The 24,164-nt window shown below is 34.1% G+C and overlaps 2 protein-coding genes across 2 annotated transcripts; one reads left to right on the top strand and one right to left on the bottom strand.

The window, feature by feature from the left end:
- Positions 1-1,402: 1,402 nt before the first annotated feature.
- Positions 1,403-6,445, top strand: LOC115957873 (protein LIGHT-DEPENDENT SHORT HYPOCOTYLS 10). Its single transcript, XM_031076213.1, has 2 exons — positions 1,403-2,141; positions 6,149-6,445. Exon 1 carries the CDS (start codon positions 1,569-1,571, stop codon positions 2,112-2,114), a length of 546 nt encoding a protein of 181 aa, XP_030932073.1. The 5' UTR covers positions 1,403-1,568; the 3' UTR covers positions 2,115-2,141; positions 6,149-6,445.
- A 12,865-nt stretch (positions 6,446-19,310) lies between these two features.
- On the bottom strand, positions 19,311-23,093 carry LOC115954943 (trihelix transcription factor ASIL2). The gene is made up of 2 exons (XM_031072950.1): positions 22,083-23,093; positions 19,311-19,589 (listed from the first exon to the last, which is right to left on the bottom strand). The coding sequence occupies exons 1-2, from the start codon at positions 22,888-22,890 to the stop codon at positions 19,576-19,578; spliced, it is 822 nt and encodes a 273-aa protein (XP_030928810.1). The 5' UTR covers positions 22,891-23,093; the 3' UTR covers positions 19,311-19,575.
- Between the last annotated feature and the right edge of the window lie 1,071 nt (positions 23,094-24,164).

Raw genomic sequence — 24,164 nt, forward strand, 5'->3', positions numbered from 1 at the left:
AGTAAATCTTTTTTTTTTTTTTTTTTGGAGAATTTTTTTTTTTTTTTTGAGAAAAGAATATCATTTTTTTAAATTATATAAATACAATAAAATTTTAATATATAAAGTCCGCTCCATAACCAATGTTCTTTATTATTAAACAAAAACACCAATTGACCTATAGTATATAAGTATTTAAAACCCAAATCTCTTTTTTAACGACAAGATATGGTGATATATAAAAAAAGGTGTATAAATTTTTTGACCATCGAATAAATCTTTTTTAGATTCTTGCGGAAAAAAAATAGTACATCGGACGGTTACAGTATTCAGATATAGACAGAATTCAGGAGGATACACACACGTGGGACCACAAAAAATTGGTCGGCTGTCATCTTGATAAAATTTGACGTGTACCTCAGGTTTCCCTACTTTCAAATCATGGCAAGTGAAAATTTAATCAGTTTGTGCAGAAGACTACCACATTAGGCTTAATGCCAAATATGATCACATGCCTTACCTAAAATTTTATTTTCACTAGAAGTGTGTGTGTGTGGGTGTGAAGCATATTCACTAATCCAAATGATTTAAACAACTTTTTGATTAAAATGATTTTGTCCTAACTCACATGTTTATGGACCTAATATGGTGTTATTCATGCATCAAAGAGAGGAAGGTTGGTAGAGAATTGAAGGAGGAAAGAAAGTAAAGATAATCGATGTTTAATTACCTATAAAATTAATTAACATGCACAATGTGTATCATGGCATTCATGTAGTACTTTTATCTATCATTTGAATTCAGTTCGAGTTCTAGAGTATAGTATCTCTTATATTCTAGGGTTTGTGCGCACAATCCAGTTTTCCTCTTGAAAAAGACAACCACAGCAAGACCAAATCTTATCATAAGATCTCATTCACATTTACCCTTCTACTTAAATGAGTCAAATATAAATAGCGCAATACCAATACTAGCTAGTTCCCAATTGTTGCAACTTGTTTTCACCAAAGTTAACACTGTACTTGAGCTCTAAAAAAAAAAGTTAACACTGTACTACTCCCACTATAAGAAGAATAAGCATAGCAGCAATAGTAATAGTAGGAACAACAACCAAGCAAATTCATTGTCTATATTAAACTTACCACATATTTTGGTACATACATAACTTTTATTATTAATAGAGTTAATGGGATTGATAAATTCTAAGCACATCACAACTAAGCTTGTCCAATTGCACTTACTAGTGATTACTAACTGACCATATTAGCTGGGGCAATAATGGTAAATATGTTTGCTTAGTTAATTAAATGATAAGGCTTATGTTGACAAAGGCATACAATAATTGTACGCTTAGAGGGGAAACGTATAGTTAATGCTGATAGCACTAATAAAAAAAGGATTAATTAGAGCGAAAGATGAAGAAAAAGATGAACAGAAAGCAACCCATATGGCCCCATGGCATGTCTACTCAATAGCCTAATGATGTGATCTTCATCTTCCTCCACTCTCAAATCCTATTCCTTTCACCCACACCTGTTTCTGGCTTTATTTAGCAAAATTAAATTTACCAATCTTCACTTATCACCACGATGTCTAGTAGTGGGAAAGATTTGGCAGAAGGATCATCAAGTTCTCCGAGCGATCATCACCACCACCACCACCTCCACCAGCAACAGCCAGCAACGCCAAGCCGGTATGAGTCACAGAAAAGAAGGGACTGGAACACTTTTGGACAGTACTTGAAGAACCAGAGGCCCCCAGTTCCACTCTCTCAGTGCAATTGCAACCATGTGTTGGACTTTCTTCGATACCTTGATCAGTTTGGCAAGACCAAAGTTCACCTCCAAGGTTGTATGTTTTATGGACAACCTGAGCCGCCTGCACCTTGCACCTGCCCGCTAAGACAGGCTTGGGGTAGCCTTGATGCTCTCATTGGGCGCCTCAGAGCTGCTTATGAAGAGAATGGAGGCTCACCAGAGACTAATCCCTTTGCTAGCGGTGCAATCCGAGTTTATCTTCGAGAAGTGAGGGAGTGTCAAGCTAAGGCAAGGGGGATCCCCTACAAGAAGAAAAAGAAGAAGACTAATCAAAACAAGGGAAATGAAGAATCAAGTTCTACCATGCAGTTGGCTTGATTCCTTTGTCTAGCTAGATTCAATATGGTAACCCCTATATCGCTTGCTTTCTAATTATATATGGATGAATAGTGTTTGCTTACAAAGTCTAAAATCTTCAATTTCCAATAATCACGACAGAAGCAATAATTAAGTTAATCTGATGAACTATAATCTCTATTATTTATTCATGTATATGTATATATATTGCAGCCTTGAATTTGATTTGTGGGACTCGGAAGATTGTGAAAAAGAAATTATAAGTGAGAATGATAACCATTAAATTAATAAATTGTAATTAAGTTAGACATTAGTACTTTGTAATTAAGTTAGACATTAGTACTTTGTGAAGCTACATCATCGATTTTCCAATATAGATTATCTTCACTTCAAACAAAAACCCCTTAAACCCTAATTTTAATAAGCTCCAGAAGATTGTAAATGAGGAACTAGTACCTGAGATGGATTTTTTGATTTTCTTTTCTTTTTGTAACTATAACATCTTTTTAACTCTTAGAAACACTAAATGCAAAGATGACAATGTAATTTAGCATCATTTACTCTTGAAAAATTCGAAGTTTGTTGTGATTACATTGAGAAGAATTCTCTTTCCTCTCTCGTGCGTGTGCGTGCATACACACGCTCACTATAGCATTAACTCTTAGAAACACTAATTGCAAAGGTGGCAATATGATTTAGCATTGTTTATCCTTGAAAACTTTGAAATTGGTTGTGATTACGTTGAGAAGAATTCTCTCTCCCTCTCTCACGCGCGTGCAAACTCACACACTCACATCATGTAAAAAAAAACACTGTTTGTTGTGCATTGATTAAATATGTATTATTTGCATTAACTTTTCCCTAATTTGGCTCTTTTGAGATTCTGCTGATTTTGTGCCCCATGAATGGTCAAGTGAGATATCATACAGTTTCCCATGTTAACATAAATTAAATAGACAAATGATTGAAAACAAATGATTAATTAAGGTTTAAGGTTTCTCACTGAACTCTAAATTAATATATTAGTTGTTCATGCATGCTTTTTGTATGGCTTTTCTCATATATAAGTTTACATAAATATAGTCATCATTTAATCGAATCTCCTGGATGTAGGAGAAACCCAATGCTAATTGAATATTAATTGTTTTCTTAATGTTAATTACTCCCCCGCTTTGACAAATGCCCCCACCGGTTGCTTTTCTTTAGTGCAGAAGATCTATGCAAGGGCAGTTTTGATATTTTGTACCTCCATTTGTAGTATTCCTTTGTACCTTCACTAGATTTGCATTTGTCCAATACCAGATTTTGTGGGACAGTAAGTTTATTCTGTTTTCCTCAGAATGCTTTAGTCTTGTACTCTAAAAATGCATTGGGTCTGATTAAAAGGGAATTCTTGTTGGGGCAATCAAATGCTTGAGCTTTGTGCTTCCCAGTTACCTCTCACTTAATAACTTGGTTCTTTTACCACTATATATGTTGCTCAATCTCACATGTTAGTGTCGGTCCTTCATGGGGAACATCACATTAATACAAAAGTCATACCTTTTTTGTAATATATGCATTAGGTTAATAGATTGGATGAAAGTTCTTGGAATGATGTAAGTTTAGTTCTACTCAAACTTGTATACTGGAGCTATTATCATGTACTTGCAGCATGTATTAATTTATGTTAGCAGATATCTAGGTGGGCTTATTAAAAACTTTGGGACATTCTCAGATAGTGTTGCCTTTAGAAAATGTAGCATAAGGAAACTCTTTAAGATATAGATACATCCATGAAGTAGAATAGCATATATTCACTCAGACAAGGATTTGTTAGCTAGGGTTCTCTAGTTGATCCAAAAGCTCTAGTTGATCCAAAAGCCAAGAAAAGTTATTGTTGATCGAGAATATTCCTGACAAATATTTTAAAATTTTTTCATACTGAAAAACTTGTTGCCTGTCAATTATCTCTCCCAGATTTCGCTAAAGTGAATGTTGTTTACATTGTGTACTACCTTTTTAGTCTCCACCTCATGATTTCTAGAGAAAGAGAGAGGCAAGGGGAGAACCTGGCCCATGTAAATCCTAGTCCATTGGATTATAAGCCTATAATCCAAAATGAATTATGTCAATGAATGATGGGAAAATGTGAGACTCACTATTATTTGAGGGGATGCAGTACACATTTACAGTACTCCTAGAGTAGAAAATACAATCAATAAGGACTTGGTGTAACCCCCCCCCCCCCCCCTCCCTCCATTTTACAAGAAATTTTCATATGGACCCTTGGGTCAGTGAAACATACGCCTCATACGCTGGGTGCAGGGGATACCTTCTCCCATTTTACACCCTCCAATAGAAACATGCCACATCAGCATTTCACTAATAAATGAAATAGACATATTACACACAATCACTCCCTCCTAATACACCCTCTTTCCCTCTATCTTTCTCATTATGTGAGACCTCCACACCGAACACTTAAGCTTTCATCATAGCCACCCAACATTACCACCGACGGAAATAGCTCCTAAACTTAAGCTCTTGTCTCTCTCTCTCTCTCTCTCTCTCTCTCTCTCTCTCTCTCTCTCTCTCTCTCTCTCTCTCTCTCTCTATTTGACACTCTCTCTTCAATCTTGTGCTAAATAGAAACTAATGGCACTTGGTGGCTATGGTAAAAGCTTAAGGGTTTGGGTGGTTCGAACCTTAAGTGAGAGAGATAGAGAGCTAGGGTAGTGGAAGCAAACCACCACCAGAGATAATGGCAACATTAATTGATGGTAAGCAAAGCTAGAAATTTGGCCGACATCTTCGCGGTGTCTCTAACGGGTTGGAGATTTGGTGGTGGTAGGAAGGAGTATGGATCTAATGATTGTGATTTGAAAAAATGTTTGTGAAATAGTTTTTTGGGTGGTAGGGAAGAGTATGGGTCTACTGACTGTGATTTGGAAAAAATGTTTGTGAAATAGAGTTTTTTGAGTTGTTATTGTGTGTGGTAAGATTTATTGATTTTTAAATAAATTGTTGATGTGGCAAGCTTTTATTGTATAGTGTAAGCCATGGGTTTTGCATCACATCTTTATCAATTTTCACTTCTAAGAGTTTTCTATAAGGGAAAGGTTTTGCTACATACAAGGGTATATGGCAGCAAAAAGAAATGGACAAATATTTAAAGTCCACCTGGTATGCACATAACCTTTAAACACATATCCCTTTCTTTTTATTGCCACATACCTCTGTATGTAGCAATTGTTGTATATAAGTATGCAACAAAACATTTCCCTTTCTATAATTACCCAGAATGATGAGCTTAATTGATTGAGTTTTTGAGCATGACAAAAACCATAAGTAATTACATCAGCTAATCCCAGATAAATGAATTAATTCTAATCTTAAGCAAATCATGTTTAATTGAAAGTTAGTTTGTGGGTATTCATCCCGTGCACTTTGTCTACAAAGGAAAAAATTTATCATGCTAAATGAAGTTCATAATTTTCAGTGAATTGTGTACATGCTCCACCCAATGACAAACTAGTACATGAATTATGCTACATGTAGTGGAACAGCCCTTTACAAGATAGTTCAAATTGGAGATGGACAAGTTCTATAACGTGTTCTCAGTATGTTTGGACATAGAGAGAGAGAGAGAAGGTCGTTTCATAAGCTTTCATATCACGGCGTATGAGTTGAACCTGATTTCATACATTTTCCATGCATCTCATCTATATAAATTAATGGAATGAATACTACATTTTCAAATATTAAATGCATTATGCACAGTTTAATTGGTGACTCCAATTATTTCTTCTGATGACTTCAGTGTTCTTGATGAGTGATTCTAGTGTCAGTTTGCGACGTTCTGACAAAAAGAAAGATGTTATAGGCATTGGATGCCAAGAAAATACAAAAAATGGAAGTTTCTTTTCCGTGGGACATCAAATTCCACCTAACCTCTTTTCTCTTTTCTTCTTTCTTCTTCTCTCTCTCTCTTTTTCTTTTTTCTTTTTAATTCTTCCTTTGGTTATGGGTGGGGTTTTGTGAACTTTTAAACTGATTTTATTAACTTTTTGCAGGATCTTCTGGCAAATGAATGAAATGGAAGAGATTGCTAAAAAAGAACTCTATTGAAGTTGCTATCTTTACTTTGACCACCGTATTTGCCAACTTTCAAGTTAGGGAGGTTTATCTATATAACTCTCATGGCATATATGCTGATCTTAAAAGTCTCCATTTTATTTGCAATTTGGGAATGTAATAGCACTTATTAGAATTCAAAGTCGTTATGTTACTGTTGGTTTTGCCTAAGTCTGCTACTGGCTGTATTCAAAATAGTAGTAATAATATCACCATGGTATTCTGTTTTGTCTTCAGTACGTCTTACATGATACATTATAACCTTTTGTATAGCTTCCCTTTCTCCTAAACCCTACTAGGCTATTACACATTTACAGTTAAAAGTAGCATCCACTTTTTCAAGAAATTTTATTTTTTAACTTTCGCCCATCTTGAACGAATTTCATATTACAACTCTTACTTATTGTTTAGATGTGGCATTTGAAAATGAAAATATGTAGTATGAAGAGGTTCATTAGGCTCTCAAAAGAAAGAATACCTTTAGAGGCATTACATTCTTGTACATTCTCTTATTGTTTTACTAACTTATAATCCCTGCATATGCAGAAATGCAGTATATATTACTACTTAATAAGTAATAGGATGTACACATTCTTTGTATTACATAGAAATATAATAAGTTTGAATTTAGTCTTTTTATATTTATAGGTTTCGATGCATGATTTTGCAGGTAAACATAATTGACACACAATCAAAGTATAACTAGCTTATAAACATTTGCATATGCAAGGGTATAGTACACTCACACATAAATAAATTTGAATTAAGTCTTTTTTTTATATATCTTCTATGTTTAGACGTGGCATTTGAAAATGAAAACATATAGTATGAAGAGGTTCAAAAGTTCTTAGAAGAAAGAATACCTCTAGAGACATATATTCTTGTACATTCTCATGTTATTTTACTAGCTTATAACTTTTGCATATTCAGAGGTGCAGTACATATTTGTACTTAATAAGTAATAGGACGTACACATTCTTTATAGTACATAGAAATATAATAAATTAGAATTTGATCTTTTCATATTTCTAAGTTTAGATGCATGATTTTGCAAGTAAACATAATTGAAGTATAACTAGCTTATAAAACTTTTGCATATGCAGAGGTGTAGTACACACACATGAATAAATTTAAATTAAGTCTTTTTTTATATATACCTTCTAAATTTTGATATATGATGATGCATGTAAACATAATTGATGCATAATTAAAGTATAATTGAATGATACTTGGCATGAAATTAAAGTGTTTTTAAAATATAGAGACATTTCACATTGAATAATAGGATAATTAGAATAACACTTAGTATAAAATTAAAGTACAATTAGAATCTAATTTGTATATTTAATTGAACTTTCACCTAGCTTCCACTTTAATATAATATATAGGATATATGATATGGTTGGAAAAAAAGTCACTTGCTATTAGGAGAAACCATAGAGTATTTCTATTGTCTCAGTTAATTTCACGTTTTAGGTTTTATTGCTATATTTATTAATTTTCTCTAATTTAATAATCATTGAATTTAATTTTTGCATATATGTTGAGTAGAATGTTTTATAAGGACCTACTGCATGCCTATGTTTTTTCTTTTTTTTTTTTTTTTTTTTTTTTTTTTTTTTTTTTTTTTTTTTTTTTTTTTTTTTTTTTGAGGAGAATATTGCATGCCTATATTGAGTAAGATAGATTAGGGACAATTTTTCTACGTATGCTTATGATAAACTATAGGTTAGGAAAAATTATGATTTAGGATTGAGAGAAGGGCTTTACAATTTGTAGAAAACATTACCCAATCACGAAGATAGGGTTTAAAAAGGTAAAAAGCTTGTTAAAATAAAGAATGATAAGTTGTAAAAATTTATTAGCAATAGCTATCCTAAGATTTTAAGACTATTTGGTGGCTATGTTTTAAAGTTTCAAGTGTGTAAGGAAAAGATTATGCTTTTGTGTTGTAACGAAGGAAAGAGAAAATTTCGTTGCTGATCAGCGATGATGAACAGTAACGTGAAAAATAACAGTATACCAAAGAAGAAGAGAGACTACATATGCTTATGGTATGCTCTAGAATAGGAAAAATTATTTTCTAGAGTTAGCACTATGTTTGGCAAAAAGAAGGGGGAGGAAAGAGAAAATGAGAGAAGAAAAGAAAGGAAAAGAGGAATAGTTTTCTTTCATGGTGTTTCGTTTATGTGGTAAAATTGAAGGGAAATAATGTTTTATAAGGAAGAAAAAAGAAAACGAAATAGGTGAGCTCCATAAAAAATCCTCTCTACTTTCTCATTTCTTCCCAATTTGGAAGGGGAAAAAATGGCGGGTCCAATAGAAATGTATTCCCTGCATTTTTCTTTTTTATCCCTCAATTTCTCTCCAACCAAAAAAAAAAAGTTTTTTTTTTTCTCTTCCATCCTTTTTCTCCAAAGCCTTTCTCCCATCTTCTTTCAAACCAAACATAGCCTAAGAGACAGGGCTTTAAAATTTATAAGAAGCATTAGTCTCAAAAAGATAGGGCTTACAAGGAAAAGAGGATGAAACAAAGAATAATAACTAGGTTGCATAAATTTATTAGCAACAGCTCTATTTAGGATTTAAAGATTGGTTTGATAGGATATTTAGCCGGGTTTGAGAGGGAAGGGAGTATTCCTTCAGATTGTAAAGATGGAAGCAAAAAAGAAAACTTGGTTGCTAATAAGGGATTGTGAACAAAGACATGAATAATATGTCAGAGAGAGAGAAAGAGAGATCACTAAGGGTGCCTCCATCTTCAAATTTTACAAAACATTCCATTAATGAATTCCTAATAAAATATTCTTAATACCATTAAACTCTTAAAATTAGTTATTCCAAACATATATAAGCAATTGACCCCCCCCCCCAAAATATTATTATTGTTAGGGAGAAATAAACACCTTGGGGAACTTCTTTGAGTAATTAATATAACATATAGAGACACACTTTAACTCAAAAGGCCTAAGCCCAATAGGTATGTACTCAATTATGTTATATTAATCACTCATTCTTCTCATCTTTATTCAATGTGGGACTTCACTCATACGTGTAACCCAACAATCTCCCCCTCAAGTGTAAATCTGCCTCTTTGTGGGCTTCAAGACCTCTTTGTGGGCTATGAACAAGTCCTACTCACTCCCCCTTACCTAATGGGCTTTTCACTTCATCAGTGTGTCATCCATGAGTCTCTCATACGCCATCCATAGAAACCACGTGTCAAGCCTGCTGGCACATCCATGAGAACCCCGTACGTCCATGTCCATGGGAACCTCGCACCACACCATTATTTAGCACCATTAGCAATATTCCTTTGTTGGGTTTTTTTTCTTTTTTTCTTCTCCAGGATCTTTGTGTGTGAGCCGTTTAGGCTGTCTCTGTCCCCGTTGGGTAGGGACCATGAACACCTCACCACCTTCGCCACACACCACTATGGGCTCTGATACCACTTGTTAGGGAGAAATAAACACATTGGGGAGCTTCATTGAGTAATTAATATAACATATAGAGACACATTTTAACCCAAAAGGCCTATGCCTAATGGGTATGTACTCAATTATGTTATATTAATTACTCATTCTTCTCATCTTTATTCAATGTGGGACTTCACTCACACATGTAACCCAACAATTACTAACAAGAATTTTATGAAAAATAAAATTTTAAATATGTCCCTAGACATGAAAATGTCCATACCTCATGAACTAATTACTTGATTAAAAGTTGTGTTACATTATGATGACCTAACACATGAAAGGCTTCTAAGCTGCCAAACCTGAAAATCACTCTAAAGACAGCCACTTATTCTTTCTTCTATGGCTGATTTATTTTCTTCTTGTTGGAAAAAAATACTCTCCCTCTAGTTTTGAAGTGTCAAAGTACCAAAATTTTTAAAACTAGAAAATTACATACCAGTTCTTTTTTCACCTTCAAAAGCATAAGAATCAAGAATATCTCTTTTCTACCGTATCATTAAATTGAAATAATGAATAGATGAATGGAACAATTTTCTATTTAAAATTTTTCTTGAGTTAATCATTGAAAGCAAGATCAACCTTATTGTCTTCCATAGTCTTGACTTGTTTATGATCATTGTTGTGCTCACCTTGCCCCTTGGTAGTCTCCATTGTCTTTATCATGCATTCCTTTGGCTCTTTTTGAAATTGGACTTGTGGTAAATGGTAAGGCATAGTTTTTCTCCAATAAAGGCAGCAACAGGATGGAGCTAGGACTTGGAGTTAGGGAGGCGGCTCTACTACTAGTTGTGTGTGGTGGCTCTAAACTTTGACTCTACTACTTTACCACTAGGGAATTTTGTTTAAAACTTTTTAAATGGCCAAATTGTTTGTTTTGGGTAAAATAAATTGATTGAGATTACAAACCTAAACAACTTTAATGATGATCTAAGTGTGTGAGAGACATATTGGCATGGGAGGGGTAGCATCATGAGGAGAAACTCTTTCATTAAATATGTGTTTCCCTCTCACATTGTGTGGATCTCACAATCGTGTGGAATCCACATGCTATAAGAGGGAAACTGCATAAGATAATTATTACATCCCGAAAGATAGTAAATAAAGCAATTTAAAATAGATAATAGATTGAGCAAAATGAGAGGCATGAAAAGCTAAAAGTTGCAGTATTCTAAGGGAATTATAGGAAAATTAAATTTAAAATCCTTTTTTTTTCTCTCTCTCTCTTATTCTCTTTGATTTTAGGGGGAATCAAAATTAGTATGGGAAGGAAATGGAATGAAATAGGTATTCACATCTAACCATTTCATTTCTTCCTATTAAACATTCTAAGTTCCAACAAAAGAGCAAAGTATTCCCTCCTAAAAATTCTATTTCCCTTCATTCTTTTTGCTCAATCCAAACAAGCTATTTAGGGAATTTTGAATGAGAAATAAAGAGAGAATATTGTTGTTTTTTAGGGATTATAAATAGTAACATGAATAGAAATAGTGCGTTAAAGAAGTTGAAGAAGAAGGAAAGACAAAAGAAATTCTAAAACCAATACATCTCAATACTCAAAAAAATTAATATTCCATTCTGCGCTTTGAATAAAATGAAGCATATTTGAATAAACTCATTGATTCTTACTTCATCTACTACGACTAGGACTCCTAATTTGACTGATAAAAAAATTCTTAATAAAATCCAATAAAACTCCAGAGACTAGTAGAGATTCAAGAATGATTTAGATCAGCAAAATTAGGGGAAAAAAAATATGCACAAGAGTTTTATAAAATTTCACACTTGTCCCTGCACATAAAGCTCCTATACAAGTCATGGTAACTCAATTAAAAGCTCTTTTAACCCTAAGACTCTTATATTATAGGGTTAGAAATTATATAGGTCTTGCTTTAAATAAAGATAACATGATAGCCCAACACAGAGAACTTTTTAAACTGTCCAAAATAAACATCTATAGGCAACAATTTCAGCTTGTGTTATATCACCTACACTTTCTTCTTTCTGTTAAATCCACCTTGCATATAAGGGTGAGCATTATATTCTACACTTTAGTTTACCTCCTTTTTAGTATTGAACCAAGACATCTTTGTGAGGATACAATGATAGAAATGTGGGATTTTGGATTTGATATAATCAATGAGATTTTAGGAAGAAAAGAAAGATATTAAAGATATTACAAATTTTACTGCATAAGTCTTATAAACTGACATTATAACTTTTTTTAACACAAAAATAACAAGTAATTTCAAAATTGATTTATTTTGTTGTTGATATGAAACCAATCTTAGTTATTCTCATATTAACTTGTAAGATTTTTGTGGTAAAATTGGTAGTAGCTCTAATATTTTCCTTTAAAAAGTGAGGAAGCTATAATCGCCTTTCAATTTATGGCACATATCTTGCACGATAATTTTTATCAAAAAGAAAAGAAGAAAAAGTTTATCTGTTCATTTCTTATGTGTACTGACTTCTTCCAAATTTGTTATTAGTTGGTTACAGGATAGTTGTGCATGCTCAATTCTAAAGAAATCATTGATGGGTAATTAATCCAAAATCAGTTGAGCTTCCATTCTAAAACCAATGCATTAAATTGTCAATTTATATAACTTAATATTTTAGAGTATAATAAAAGTATGTGTGTGTATATATATATTCAAAATTCTTTAAAGAATCTCAAAAAAAAATTCTTTAAAGCAATCGGGCACTACTATGATGTCAGGATTTAATAAATTGAGTTATATGTAGAGGGAGTTTCTTTGTATTGCTTTCCTTAAAACATGACATTTCATTTCTTATCTGGATTTTCTAGAATGTGGAAATAAATTTCCATACTTTTTATTATATGTACTAATGGGACATAGGTTAATTGTAAATATAATTCTTCTTCTTCTTCATAAAAACTGAACAAAAGCTGTTTAACAAAACCCAACAATGTTTAACACATGATGGATTTGAGTCCTAATCAAAGACAGATGGAAACAAATTGAAACTGACTAATTGACAACCCTTACCTACATGCACAGTTCCTATACTTGACGCCAAAACTTGCTTTGTTCTTGAACCTCCACAGCACTTCTGTGCAATTTACTCTAATTCTTAGAGTCAAAGGTCCATTCCTTCCTTTCTTTGGAGACTCTCGATCTCTTAAGCCCTAGTTGACCTAATTCGTTTGTGTGTATGTGTGTGAGAATGATATCTATCCTAATGCAAGTAATTTAGTGCCACTGCAAATTAAGTTCATTCTTCTGATGGAAAGGAAGGATGGAGACTCCTTAAACCTGCCCTTATGTTTACAATGCCAACAGTCCTCTAGGATAAAAAGCCTGTTTTGTCAATTCATTAGTTTGAATGAATTCTAAAAAGGTTTCCAAAAAGCTTTGTGACTAGATAAGCTTTGTTTTGATGAGTTTTCTAAGATGTTCACATTAAAGATCTACAAGGAATTTTTTTGGTAGTTCTCATGTCGCCTTCCGACCTCTCTCTCATTTTGGTTTCTACTTTAAAGTTTATACAATCTACTAGTTGAAGGTGACATTTCTGGCTCTACCTTTACTTAAAATCATATTCTCTGAGTACTTACATTTAATTTCTTAGGTTGGGTTCCAATTTTACCTTTATGTATGATAGCCCAAAAGTTTTCCTTTTATGGTTATACCGGAGAGAAATGAACAGCTAAGCATGCTTCTGGTTTCTTCTTAATTGATAATCTCCAACCACTTTTGGAGAGGAAACCATGGATACCTATCCTGTTATATTTGAAGAAAGAACAATGATGTGTTTTTTCTTAAAGATGGGTAGTAGCTAATAATTAATGTGTTTTGATTAAAAAATTAATTAAAGTGTTGACTACTGATCTCAAAAGTATTTGCATCATTTCAAATTGATCTTTCTGTTTAAGAAGTTTAAAAATAAAAAATTGTGACAGATTATAAAGCAAAAGCAAAACTAAAAAACAGCTGGATAAAGGTGTTTTGGATCCAAGAAAAACAGCAGTTCCTTAATCGAGCCTGTAACATGATAACGGATTCTTCAAGTTCATTGTTTTTAAATTCGCTACATCTATTAAGTCATTATAGCAAATTTAATTGATTCTACTGCAAATTACTGTTTACAATACTGTAAATTAATATTATTAAGTGAACTAATTTGAGCTTTTTGGCTCTTTTTAGGTTCTCTCAGTTGTGCTTCAATCAATTACTTGAAATTTATTTGATCCATAAAGGTTATAAGCAGATCTTTTTAATCTCCAAGAAGGTTGGAAGTGAACCTTGAATTTAAATTTATGGCTTGTCTGGCCAAAAAGTTAAACTTAAAGCAATAGAAAATTATGACTTTGAAGCATTGCGTAAGGGCCTATCTCTATATCTCTCTCTCCATTGCAACAAGTGTATGTAGTTTGCTCACATAACCAAAATATCAGGATATCCCAACACACTATTCTTATACCCAAAACCCTATTAGATCAATTGTTAAAATTAACTTTATTCCGAAATATCCTAAACCATAACCCTAGTTCCTAGTTATAATGCTTAATTTCCATTATAGTTTTGAATATACTTATAATTTATATTCTATTTAGATTCATAGTATCACTTTCACTTAGTATGTTTGGATGCGTTTTGATTATTATTATGAAAAGGGGAGAACATGATTTTTTTTTTTTTTTTTTTTTATGGGACCCTACAAAATAAGATAAAAAATCCGAAATAAATTTTTTTTTTTTACTTGCCAAACGTACTCATTTGTAGCCATATTGCTATGTGCTTTTCCTCTCAATGTGATACAGATAATTGACAGCAACTCTCAAAATAAATTCCACAGTACTCTTGTAATGATTGAATGAGAAGTCATCTCGTATTGACTTGAATGAGTAATTATTAGGATTTGATTCAACAAGATTTCTTTAGAGCAATTAATAATGCCTTTCTGCACCACTTCTTGCCCTCCATGTTTTGCACATCTTAAGCAGATTCCACCAGTTCTTAGATTTATTTGAAAACAAAAAATGTACAAGAGAGAGAGAGAGAGAGAGAGAGATCAGATATTATTTTATACTTTTACTACTTTTAGAAAATAACCTTATCTAATGCACACAATATTAGCGTACTAAATCAAATTTTTTTTCTTTATTTGTACGTGGTTTTTGATATCCTCCTGTGATCCTTACAGTTACTGCTAATTGGCTAATTGCTTTGCCGCAATCGTTGTATAAGTTCACAATCAAACTCGGAAGAAAAGAGCATTCAAGATAAAGAACCCAGTCATATATGAATTAGTTGCCAAAAGATCTTGGATACTCAACCTTGCAGTTCTAGCTAAAGCCTGTGATTGTTATATATCCAGGGTAGGTTTAATATCTACAAAGCAATGTGTTTGTTAATAGTTACTTGAAATGAACAAACATATAGGAGAATTAGATATTGGTACTAGTAGATGTAGTTGGCTGCGCATATAAATCGTCATTGGATTTTGCAAAAAACAGGTGTGATTCTAGAAATTAACACCAATGTGGTGTAACTGTGTAAGCCATTGGCGCCCAGAATCTAAGTCAAAAATCAAAATTTCTTTGCCAAAAGGCCATAGCAATATTTTCTTCTTTTAGGAGATTTCTTATGTGTACCTTGTTCCTTGATTTTTCTCCTTTAGAGAAACGTTTCCTCGAATTTTACTGTAGTGGATGGCAAGAAACGACTTGCAACTTTTGAGGCATAATTCACATGTAGGTGTAGTTAACTCATTATAGGTTACCTTTGTTTCCAGGGGATTGCTGTTATCTTGTGTTGATCAAGTGAATTCTTTTGGTTTAGTTTTTAAAGTGTTAATATGTTTTGTTCAAGTTGGACCCTTTTGGCCTGTAATCATTTTCCTCTTCAAGGACTGTGATATGGTCCTTTATGCATAAAGTTTGATGAGTTTCTTCTTTCTGAAAGATAACAACTCAAGTAAGGCTAATCTCATAATAGCCCAGTTAGGTCAATCTCATGACTTTGCATTATTTCTTTCCTCCAGGAGTTTTACTTGCAATATTTAGATAATGATTTACCTTTCTTTATGGATTTAAGCCAGTTTGACAACTTTATCGATCTAGTCTTATGAGTTATGACCTATGTTTCCTTTAGCCAGTCTCATGGCTCGATTAGGTCGTTCTAATGACTTGGTCAAACCAATTTTATGGTCTTCATTAGGTTAGTCTCTTTGGTTGAATCTATCTCATGGTCTTGTTTTTCTTTAATCAGTCTTGTGACCTAATTAGACCAACTACGGTCTTTTTTGTCTAAGGTTAGCCTCATGAAATTGTTGAACCAAGCTTGTGGTTCTCCTCTTCTTAGGCCAACCTCATGATCTAGATCTAGTGGGACCAATCCCATGGTCTTCTTCTTTGGTCAGTCTCATGACTCAGTTGGACTCAATGGCTCGTTTGCCTCTGTTTCATGCTTTACTCAGGTCTTACTCAGCTTTCTCGTCCAATCTTACAGCTTAGTCTTAAATTTCCCTATCTAGGGTCTTTGTAGTTCTTACAGCTTTTCTAGACCGCTAAGTAGTTAATTTGTTCGACTTATTTCTCGGCCACTCTCACAGTTTAGCCTACCCTTTCTCTAAAGTCTTCGTCATGTAAAGTTTGTTTGGCCAATCTCATGGCTTGTTTTTTTTATTATTACATGTCGTGGAATATTCATATATAAATATACTTGAAAAACATCTTACTTCATTAAATACAAATTTCGTAGTAGTTCAGTCAGATAAATAACTAAATTACTCTTAACATTTTCATGGGGTACTTGGCCACTGCACGGCTCGTTTCATCTACCATTTCCCTAGGGCACAGGTCAATTTTACGACTTGCTCTGCATCAAAACATGGCACATAAATAATAAGAGGGGTATAATTGGCGTACCTATTATTTGGGAAACCTGGTTTCCCTATTTCTTTTCCCTGTTGAAGCTCTTTTCTGCTGATATAATTTCACAGTTTCCACTTTGCAAGCAACAATCCAGCAAAGACAAAGATAACTGACAATGAGTTAACCCTGCCCCATGAATCATGCCCTGGCAATTATAAGTTTTGTTACTTTTCATTTACTACAATAGCAGAATTTAAAGATATATTTCTTCACTACTAACCGCTTGAAACATCCTTAAAAAGGAAGAAAACCATGAAATAAGGTAAACTTAGAATCTCCTTTGTAAATTTAAAATAAAATTAAAGAAAAAAAAAAAGGAAATATTACTCATGTCTTTTGGCAAAGAAAACTTTATCTTTGACTTAAAGTTTGAAGTGTCATATGGCAAACACTACACCGGTATTCTAATTTCACTACTTATTATTACAAGATCCATTGAAAATCTTTGTGTAACCGATGGCATAAGCTGTACTGAGTGGTTGGTCCATATCTCCTAATATAGATGAGTAAATAATTTATTAATACTTTTGACATTAAATTAAATTTGGGATGGCAATAAGTATACCTTAATGGTCTGTTTGAGGTCTACTTATTTTGCTGAAACTGAAAACTTTTTATTAAACGTACTATAGATAAAGATAAAAATTAGCTGAAATATTACAGTGAGACTCATGCATAATACCAAAAAGTGCAATAGAACCCATGAATAGTAGCAAAAATAAGCAGAATAGTAAAATAAGTTGGTAAAATTAATCATGCCAAACAGACACTAAGGGTTTGTTTGGGGCTTATTTTGCTAAAACTAAAAACTTTTTACTGAAAGTACTGTAGATAAAGGTAAAAATTAGCTGAAATAGTACAGTGTGACCTATAAATAGTAGCAAAAATAAATTGAATAGTAAAATAAGCTGGCAAAAAATAAGTTATTCAAACAAAGCTTAAGTCTAACATGACACACTCAAAAAAAAAAAAAAAGTCTAACATGACACATGAATTCTAGTTAACTTAGTTGAAAAATCTCTTGTTAATCGCTCATGAGTAAACAATATAGATTGAAATTCTATTCTATTTAAAAAAATAAATAACAGTGTATATGTATTGTTCTGGGCCTCCTACTTTATAAAGATTTTATTTTACACAAGCATGAGAACGGTATAAAATGGTTGGCTATGACATTTCCGATGCAAATGGCTGGCTATTATCAAACAGCATCATTTATGGTTTAGACTAGGAGTTAGGATGGTATATGTTTGTTCAAGTCATTTCCACACAAATTGACTGAATTTGTCATCCCAAAACTCAACCAATTTAACCGAATATAGGAAATGAGAACGAAGGAATAGGGGTATCAAGGCTGTTTAATCGTAGATTAGTATAAAAAACAAAACAAAAACAAAACAAAAAAAGAAAAATGGATCGAGAAAGAACCGATGAAATTTGTGAAGATGCAATGAGACGGGTAATAATGTTGAGAGAGGGCAAGAGACATCTTCTTCGTGGAAATGAGAGTTCAGGGTGGATCTTGTTGGAATAACAATTCTCCAATCTCCATAGGAGCAATTTGAGCCATTTTGCTATTTTAGCTTTACGACGCGTTTTCCACTACAGCTTTTGCTAAAGGGTCCTCATCTTCTTCAAATCAAGTTTTCTGATCATTAAGCTTGACTTCACTGAGAAACAACCACTTGAGTTTGCAAATAGCCACCGTGGCTTACCAATCAAAACATAGAGAAGATTTTTCCTCTTATCTCAGAGCCTAGAATCTTCAGAAATTAATTCATGCACCCAGTTGACATTGCTACAGATGCCGAAGCTGGTTCGGATTAAAGTTGCAATTAATGGTGGGGGAACCCAGATCAACTGGAAGATTTGCTTGTTCACAAAGTTATGGCCTCAACTTATCTTGTAGAGAACAATTGAAGTTATTTTGCAAAGCTTTATTCACCAACCAATCATATACAAACTTTAATGTCTACCATCGATAGTGCTAAAGATTAGAGTATGTGGCTGGTTACTGAAAGGAAGATTATTATTGCCCATTATTGTTAGCTAAGATTATAAGAGACAAATCCTTTGTATACTCCTAATAGGAAACTACTAGTGGCTCTCTTTACTTAGTCCCCCACACGGGTCATTTCTGGTCATTCCACTAGCTTCTGGAATCGGTAATGAAACAGCTTCCATATATGCTGTTTTTGCAAGATGTGTAAGGTCAAAATCAAATATTGGAGACATTGTGGGCCAAAGATCAGGTCGAGTCCCGAATGATAAAACAGGCCGTCCTTGTCTACTTAAATGGATTGAAAGATAGCGACATTTTTTCGATTGAAAATTGACAACCCACATGCATATCTTTTTGATAAATTAAAACCCACATGCATTTCTATAATGTAGGGACACTGGAGGCCCCTGAAATTAGACGGATGATCAGTGTATCATCAAACAGTTTTCTCATGGTACATCATTCTATACAATAAGTGGAAAGTGAACTGAAGAATAATAGAAATTTTATATAACAAGTTTATGTCCCACAAACAAATGTGAGGTAGGAGAGATTTTTTTTTTTTTTTTTTTTTTTTAATTTTATGGTTCAATTGTTACAACAAGTGAGGAGGGGGCCTTTGAATCGGAGTAGAAATAGGGGCCTCCCTAATGGAAAATAGGAGACGCGAATAGTGTAAATCCGCAATATGTCAGATTGTAACAAGAGCATATGAGAGATGGGACAAAGATAATATTGTAATCAAAATTTCTTGAGCGGTCTACAATATTATGTGTGCTCACACTTTGTGTAGTTCTCCAAAGGTGAAAAAGATATAAAATAACTTCGCAAAATTTTGTTTGACCTTTACTTCCAAGCACCTTAGGCCAATCCATTTCCCATTATAAGGTGGTTGGTACGTCTGCAGATTTAATTCTATTATCTACCTAATCCTCTCCAACAGAAACAGCCAACACTTTGAAAGGCATTCTGTAACATGGCGGGCTATGAGTAACCATCTGTTTCATTGAAAACAAGAAAAAGTAAATACATAAATAAATAAAGGATCAATTAGTATCCTATACTTCTCAAAATTAGAATAACAGTGCATCCATACAACATTTCAAGTACGACCTGCAAGTTCAAAGAAATCAACCATGAAGGCAATGTTTCAATTGGTAAGACATATTGATTGGTAAGTTACACATACACCCAATAATTCAATTCATCATATATCATGAGTTAGGTCATTTATCTAAACTACCATACAAGAAACATTCAGACTTCATCCCCTGGTCTTGGGTGATGTTAGGTTATAGTCTTGGGATCCATCTTGCTTAACTTAACATTAGAAAATAATATTATGAATTACACTTGGCTTAACTACAAACATTAGAATCTATGGTGTATCAGGTTCTTCAACAATAATATGGGCTAATAAATCAAGAAATATCATATTGTATTGGAACCAAAACACAAACAAATTCAAGGAAAATTTTGGTCTAGAAAAGGATAATCCTCATCTATAACCACCTTTACCACAGAATATCAAAACTGATAAAACCTTTTATTACTTCATTCTCATTCATTAGTATGGTCTCAACAAATTTAAGTTCCTATTAAATCAAGGCAGACAGCACAAATGACAAACTTCTTCAAAATCTCTGCAGTAGATATTTCCAATACAAAAAGTTAATAGGAAGTTGATGAAAAGTCCTTTCTGATCAGTAACGTCAACCAGCAAATAGAGACAATTGATATGCTTTTCAACATGCTAAGGTACTTTTGAGGGCCCAAAATCAGGGAAAACCCAGAAAACAAAAAAGAAAACTGATAGTTAAAATCAGATTGGTAAGACCAAGGTCTCAAATGTCATTGCCAACGGATATGTAGTGATCCCAAAAGACTGTAACCGTATTTACATTGATGTTCATACCTGTATAGAAAACACAACTGCACCGACAACCACCCAGCTGCGAACTCAGACAATATTACTTCTCTAGAACCCGGACAAATATGAGACAACACACACACACACACACAAAAAGATCTGATTATAGTAATGGTAATGGGGTGGGTCAGGATCATGGGTGCCCCCATCCCCTGCCTAAAAATTCTTTCTCCTGACCCCGTCCCACCCTGCAGATCAGGGCATATATATTCCCAGGCCCCACCAAAATTTAAAAAATAATAATTTTGTGAGTTCACTGTCAAACAAACAGTTCAATCACAAACATTACATTTCAATTTTGAAATAAAGTTTAAAGGAAAAAATAGCAAGAAACATTTGTAATAAATCATTAAAAAAAATCTATGGGAAGAGAGAAAAGATAGTGGCAGTGGAATCTGAGAGAGAGGCAAATTGCCATAGTTTCTTTTGATAAACCATAAAAGGTTTTTTTTTTTTTTTTTTTTTTTTTTGGTGGGGGGGGGGGGGGTGGATAAGGCTCCCATTGTATCACAAATGATTAGAAGAATGAAAAGAAGGACCAAACCTCAAACATTAGCATTAACACCACCAGAGTAAATCATCAATTTTGTTTATAATAACAGAAGAAGAAATACCATATGTTGCAGGGTAAACCAAATAGCGAAAAGAAAGTTTGTGATTATATGAAGTGATACTTTTATCCATCAGTAACTTATCAATGAAAACATCATTTGCATATAATAAAGTATATTCGCACACATCGATAACTTAATGAAATCAGAAACATGAGTTCATAACATCTAATGACACTACATAGATATTGGATATAATAGTGACAATTGACAAACATGTCAACATTCTGACGAACACAAAAGATGGTGACTGCAGTGCTCATGTCATGAGACTCATCACTAATCTAGGTCCATCTATTATCACTGTATTCTTCCCCCCTCGCCGGTCTCCCTACCACTGCTTCTAGGCATATGAACCTTAAAAAGTGTATTCTATTGCCTGAACAGTCCAGTATGTATGTGACAACAACTACGGCTTTCTACCCCAAAGATTCTGAGGGCAACAAGATGTAAAATTAAGGTTTCCAATACAAATTGTCGGGCACAAATGACACGGCATGTATCTTTGTTAACATTTTTTTTTTCTTCTTTTTCCTTGTTCTGCTCGAGAGTTCTGTAGTATACTACCTATGTACTTGGCCCTCCCTTTTTTTCTTTTAATGAAATACTTACTTTTTTATTGATCAAAAAATAAATAATTGAGGCCAAATTGGCAAACGTGGGAACAGTTACAAGAGCATAGCTTTTTCTTTCAGGTGACTGGCACCGATGCTAGGATGGTATAGCAAGATAATTGCATTTCAAGATAACAAATTTGAAGTATGATTAAAGTAGATACCATTTTACAAATACCCAGCCGCTTATGCAGTGTTAAAGCAAAGCACAAAAGTATGACTACGAAACAATCGATAAAAAGAGTGACATGAATTTCAACAATGAGGAGAAAAAGAAAAAGAAAAATTGAATTGAATAGAAAAGAAGTAGAGAAAGAGAGAGTGTGACTGACTGACTTTGACATTGGCGCCTGGCACGCTTAATCTTCTGAAGCTGAACTTGTGTTTCCAACAAGAGTTGCATTCTGTGACACTCCAAATCCTTAGTGAATTGCATCCTCTGTTTCTCCAACTCCATCATCTGCTTCTGCTTAGCACCTTCTACTCTCTCGTATATCTCTCCAAACCTCTCTATCGCCTGCGCCAATTCCCTGTACCCTATTTTTTCTAGCTCTTTCTCTTCTTTGCTCGAGCTGTCAGACCCGTCGCCGTCTTCCTCCGCCGCCGCCGCCGTGAAGTTTCGCCGGAAGAAGGAATCTATGGCCGGCGATGGTGCCGGACGTTTATGAGTGCGGGGGCCGACGGGTATCGGAGTCGAGAGGTTCCACGGAGGAGTGCTGCGGCGGGGGACGGCGGTGGAGGGTTTGGGGAAGGAGGAGCCGAGGAGGGAGTCGAGAGAGGCAAAGAAAGGCCAGGCGCTGACGTAGGCGGCGGAGGCAGCGGTGGTGGTGGAGTTAAAGTCGGTGGCTTTGGCTTTTTCGATCTTGTACTTCTTTTTGAGGGTGTCGATGCGGTTTTTACACTGGATATCGGAGCGGAAGGACTTGGAGGAGGCGGAGGTGGCGTGACGGGCGTTGACGGCGGCGGCGACTTCCTGCCAGTGGCGTTGGCGGAGGTTGCCGCGGTTGAGGTCCAAGTAACGGTCACCCCACGCCTCGATCAGTGTGTGGGTCGCGTCCTCGCTCCAACAGTCCTCGCGTAGCACCGCCGCCGGCGTCTGTGTTGACGGCCTTGGCGGTGAAGGTGACGGCGACGGCGGCTCCATCAAATGAAGCAACGCAGCCTAGGAACGGTTGAACTTGTGCATGAACGAAACAGAGAGAAAGAGAAATACAGATGAGACGGAAACAGGAGAAGCGGTAAAAAGTTACGACTAACAGAGAGAGAGAGAGAGAGAGAGACCGAGGCCTTGCTGTGTTTAGTGTTTACTTACCGCTTTGCTGTGGGTCTAGTTATCTTAATCTTAATTCTAACTAATATGGTTCGGTTTGGCCTTTGTTTAGTTTAGAATAACATAAGTTGCACCATGCTACATCAGCTCAGCCAGATTATTATTATTATTATTTAATAATAATTTATGTTTATTCCCAAAATTCTATTGTTTTCGGGAAAAATATACTAGGGAAAGTAGTTTTTCAAGAACATTATTTTATATCGAGGGAAATTTGCAAATTTTCTTTTGAAATAAATATATTTTTGGTTTCTACATTTCGGATTGATTTTCGTTTTGGTCTCATATTTTATTTTTCCAATATGCACTAAAATCTTAAAATGCAACAAGCTTTGTTACTCACTCTCAAGACTCTCATCTTTGAACAAAAAATAGTCAACTTCTATACGGGTAAGCTCAAACTTGACTCCAATCCCTCCGTCTAAACATACACTCAATAGGCGTGAATGTGAACATTATATTCATATTCAACTTACGGCTCAAGCTCAAGAAAATGACATGCCAATTTTGAGCTTTCATTTCCGTTAACCTTTTTTTTTTTTTTTTTTTTTGTTGAATTTTTTCCGTTAACTTAAAAGAGGGTAGTTTGTTTGGGTCTTTTTGTTGGGTATGTTCAAAAAATAAGCCCATAAACTTTGATCATAGGCCCATCTCATGAAGTGAAGGAAAAATGTGAGCTGTAAGCCCAATAAATGTTGTGCAGAGAGTTGGGGGCTATAAACCCAACCATTTAAGCATGAAAAATTTCTATAAAGCCCAATCCGGGTAGTTGATTACTATTTGGGCTTTAAATAAACTTAGCCCAAAATTCTTTTTTATACTGTATAAAATATGCTAATATTATATATGAATTTCATTCTTTTCATAATATTAGTATCCAGATTTTCCATAGTTAACATGTCTCTTCTTAGCATGGAAATAATTAGGTTTAACAAAGTTATATCTGTACTTGAATTGGTGTTTTAACAATTTTTTATTATTACCCCTATTGGTACTAAGTTTTTTAATAGTATTGAAAATATCTTCATAGGTTAAATTATTATAATCAATAGAATTATTTTTACCCACTAATTCTTGTTTTACCTTAT

The sequence above is a fragment of the Quercus lobata genome, chromosome 8, assembly GCF_001633185.2.
Source record: "Quercus lobata isolate SW786 chromosome 8, ValleyOak3.0 Primary Assembly, whole genome shotgun sequence".
Taxonomy (NCBI): Eukaryota; Viridiplantae; Streptophyta; class Magnoliopsida; order Fagales; family Fagaceae; genus Quercus; species Quercus lobata.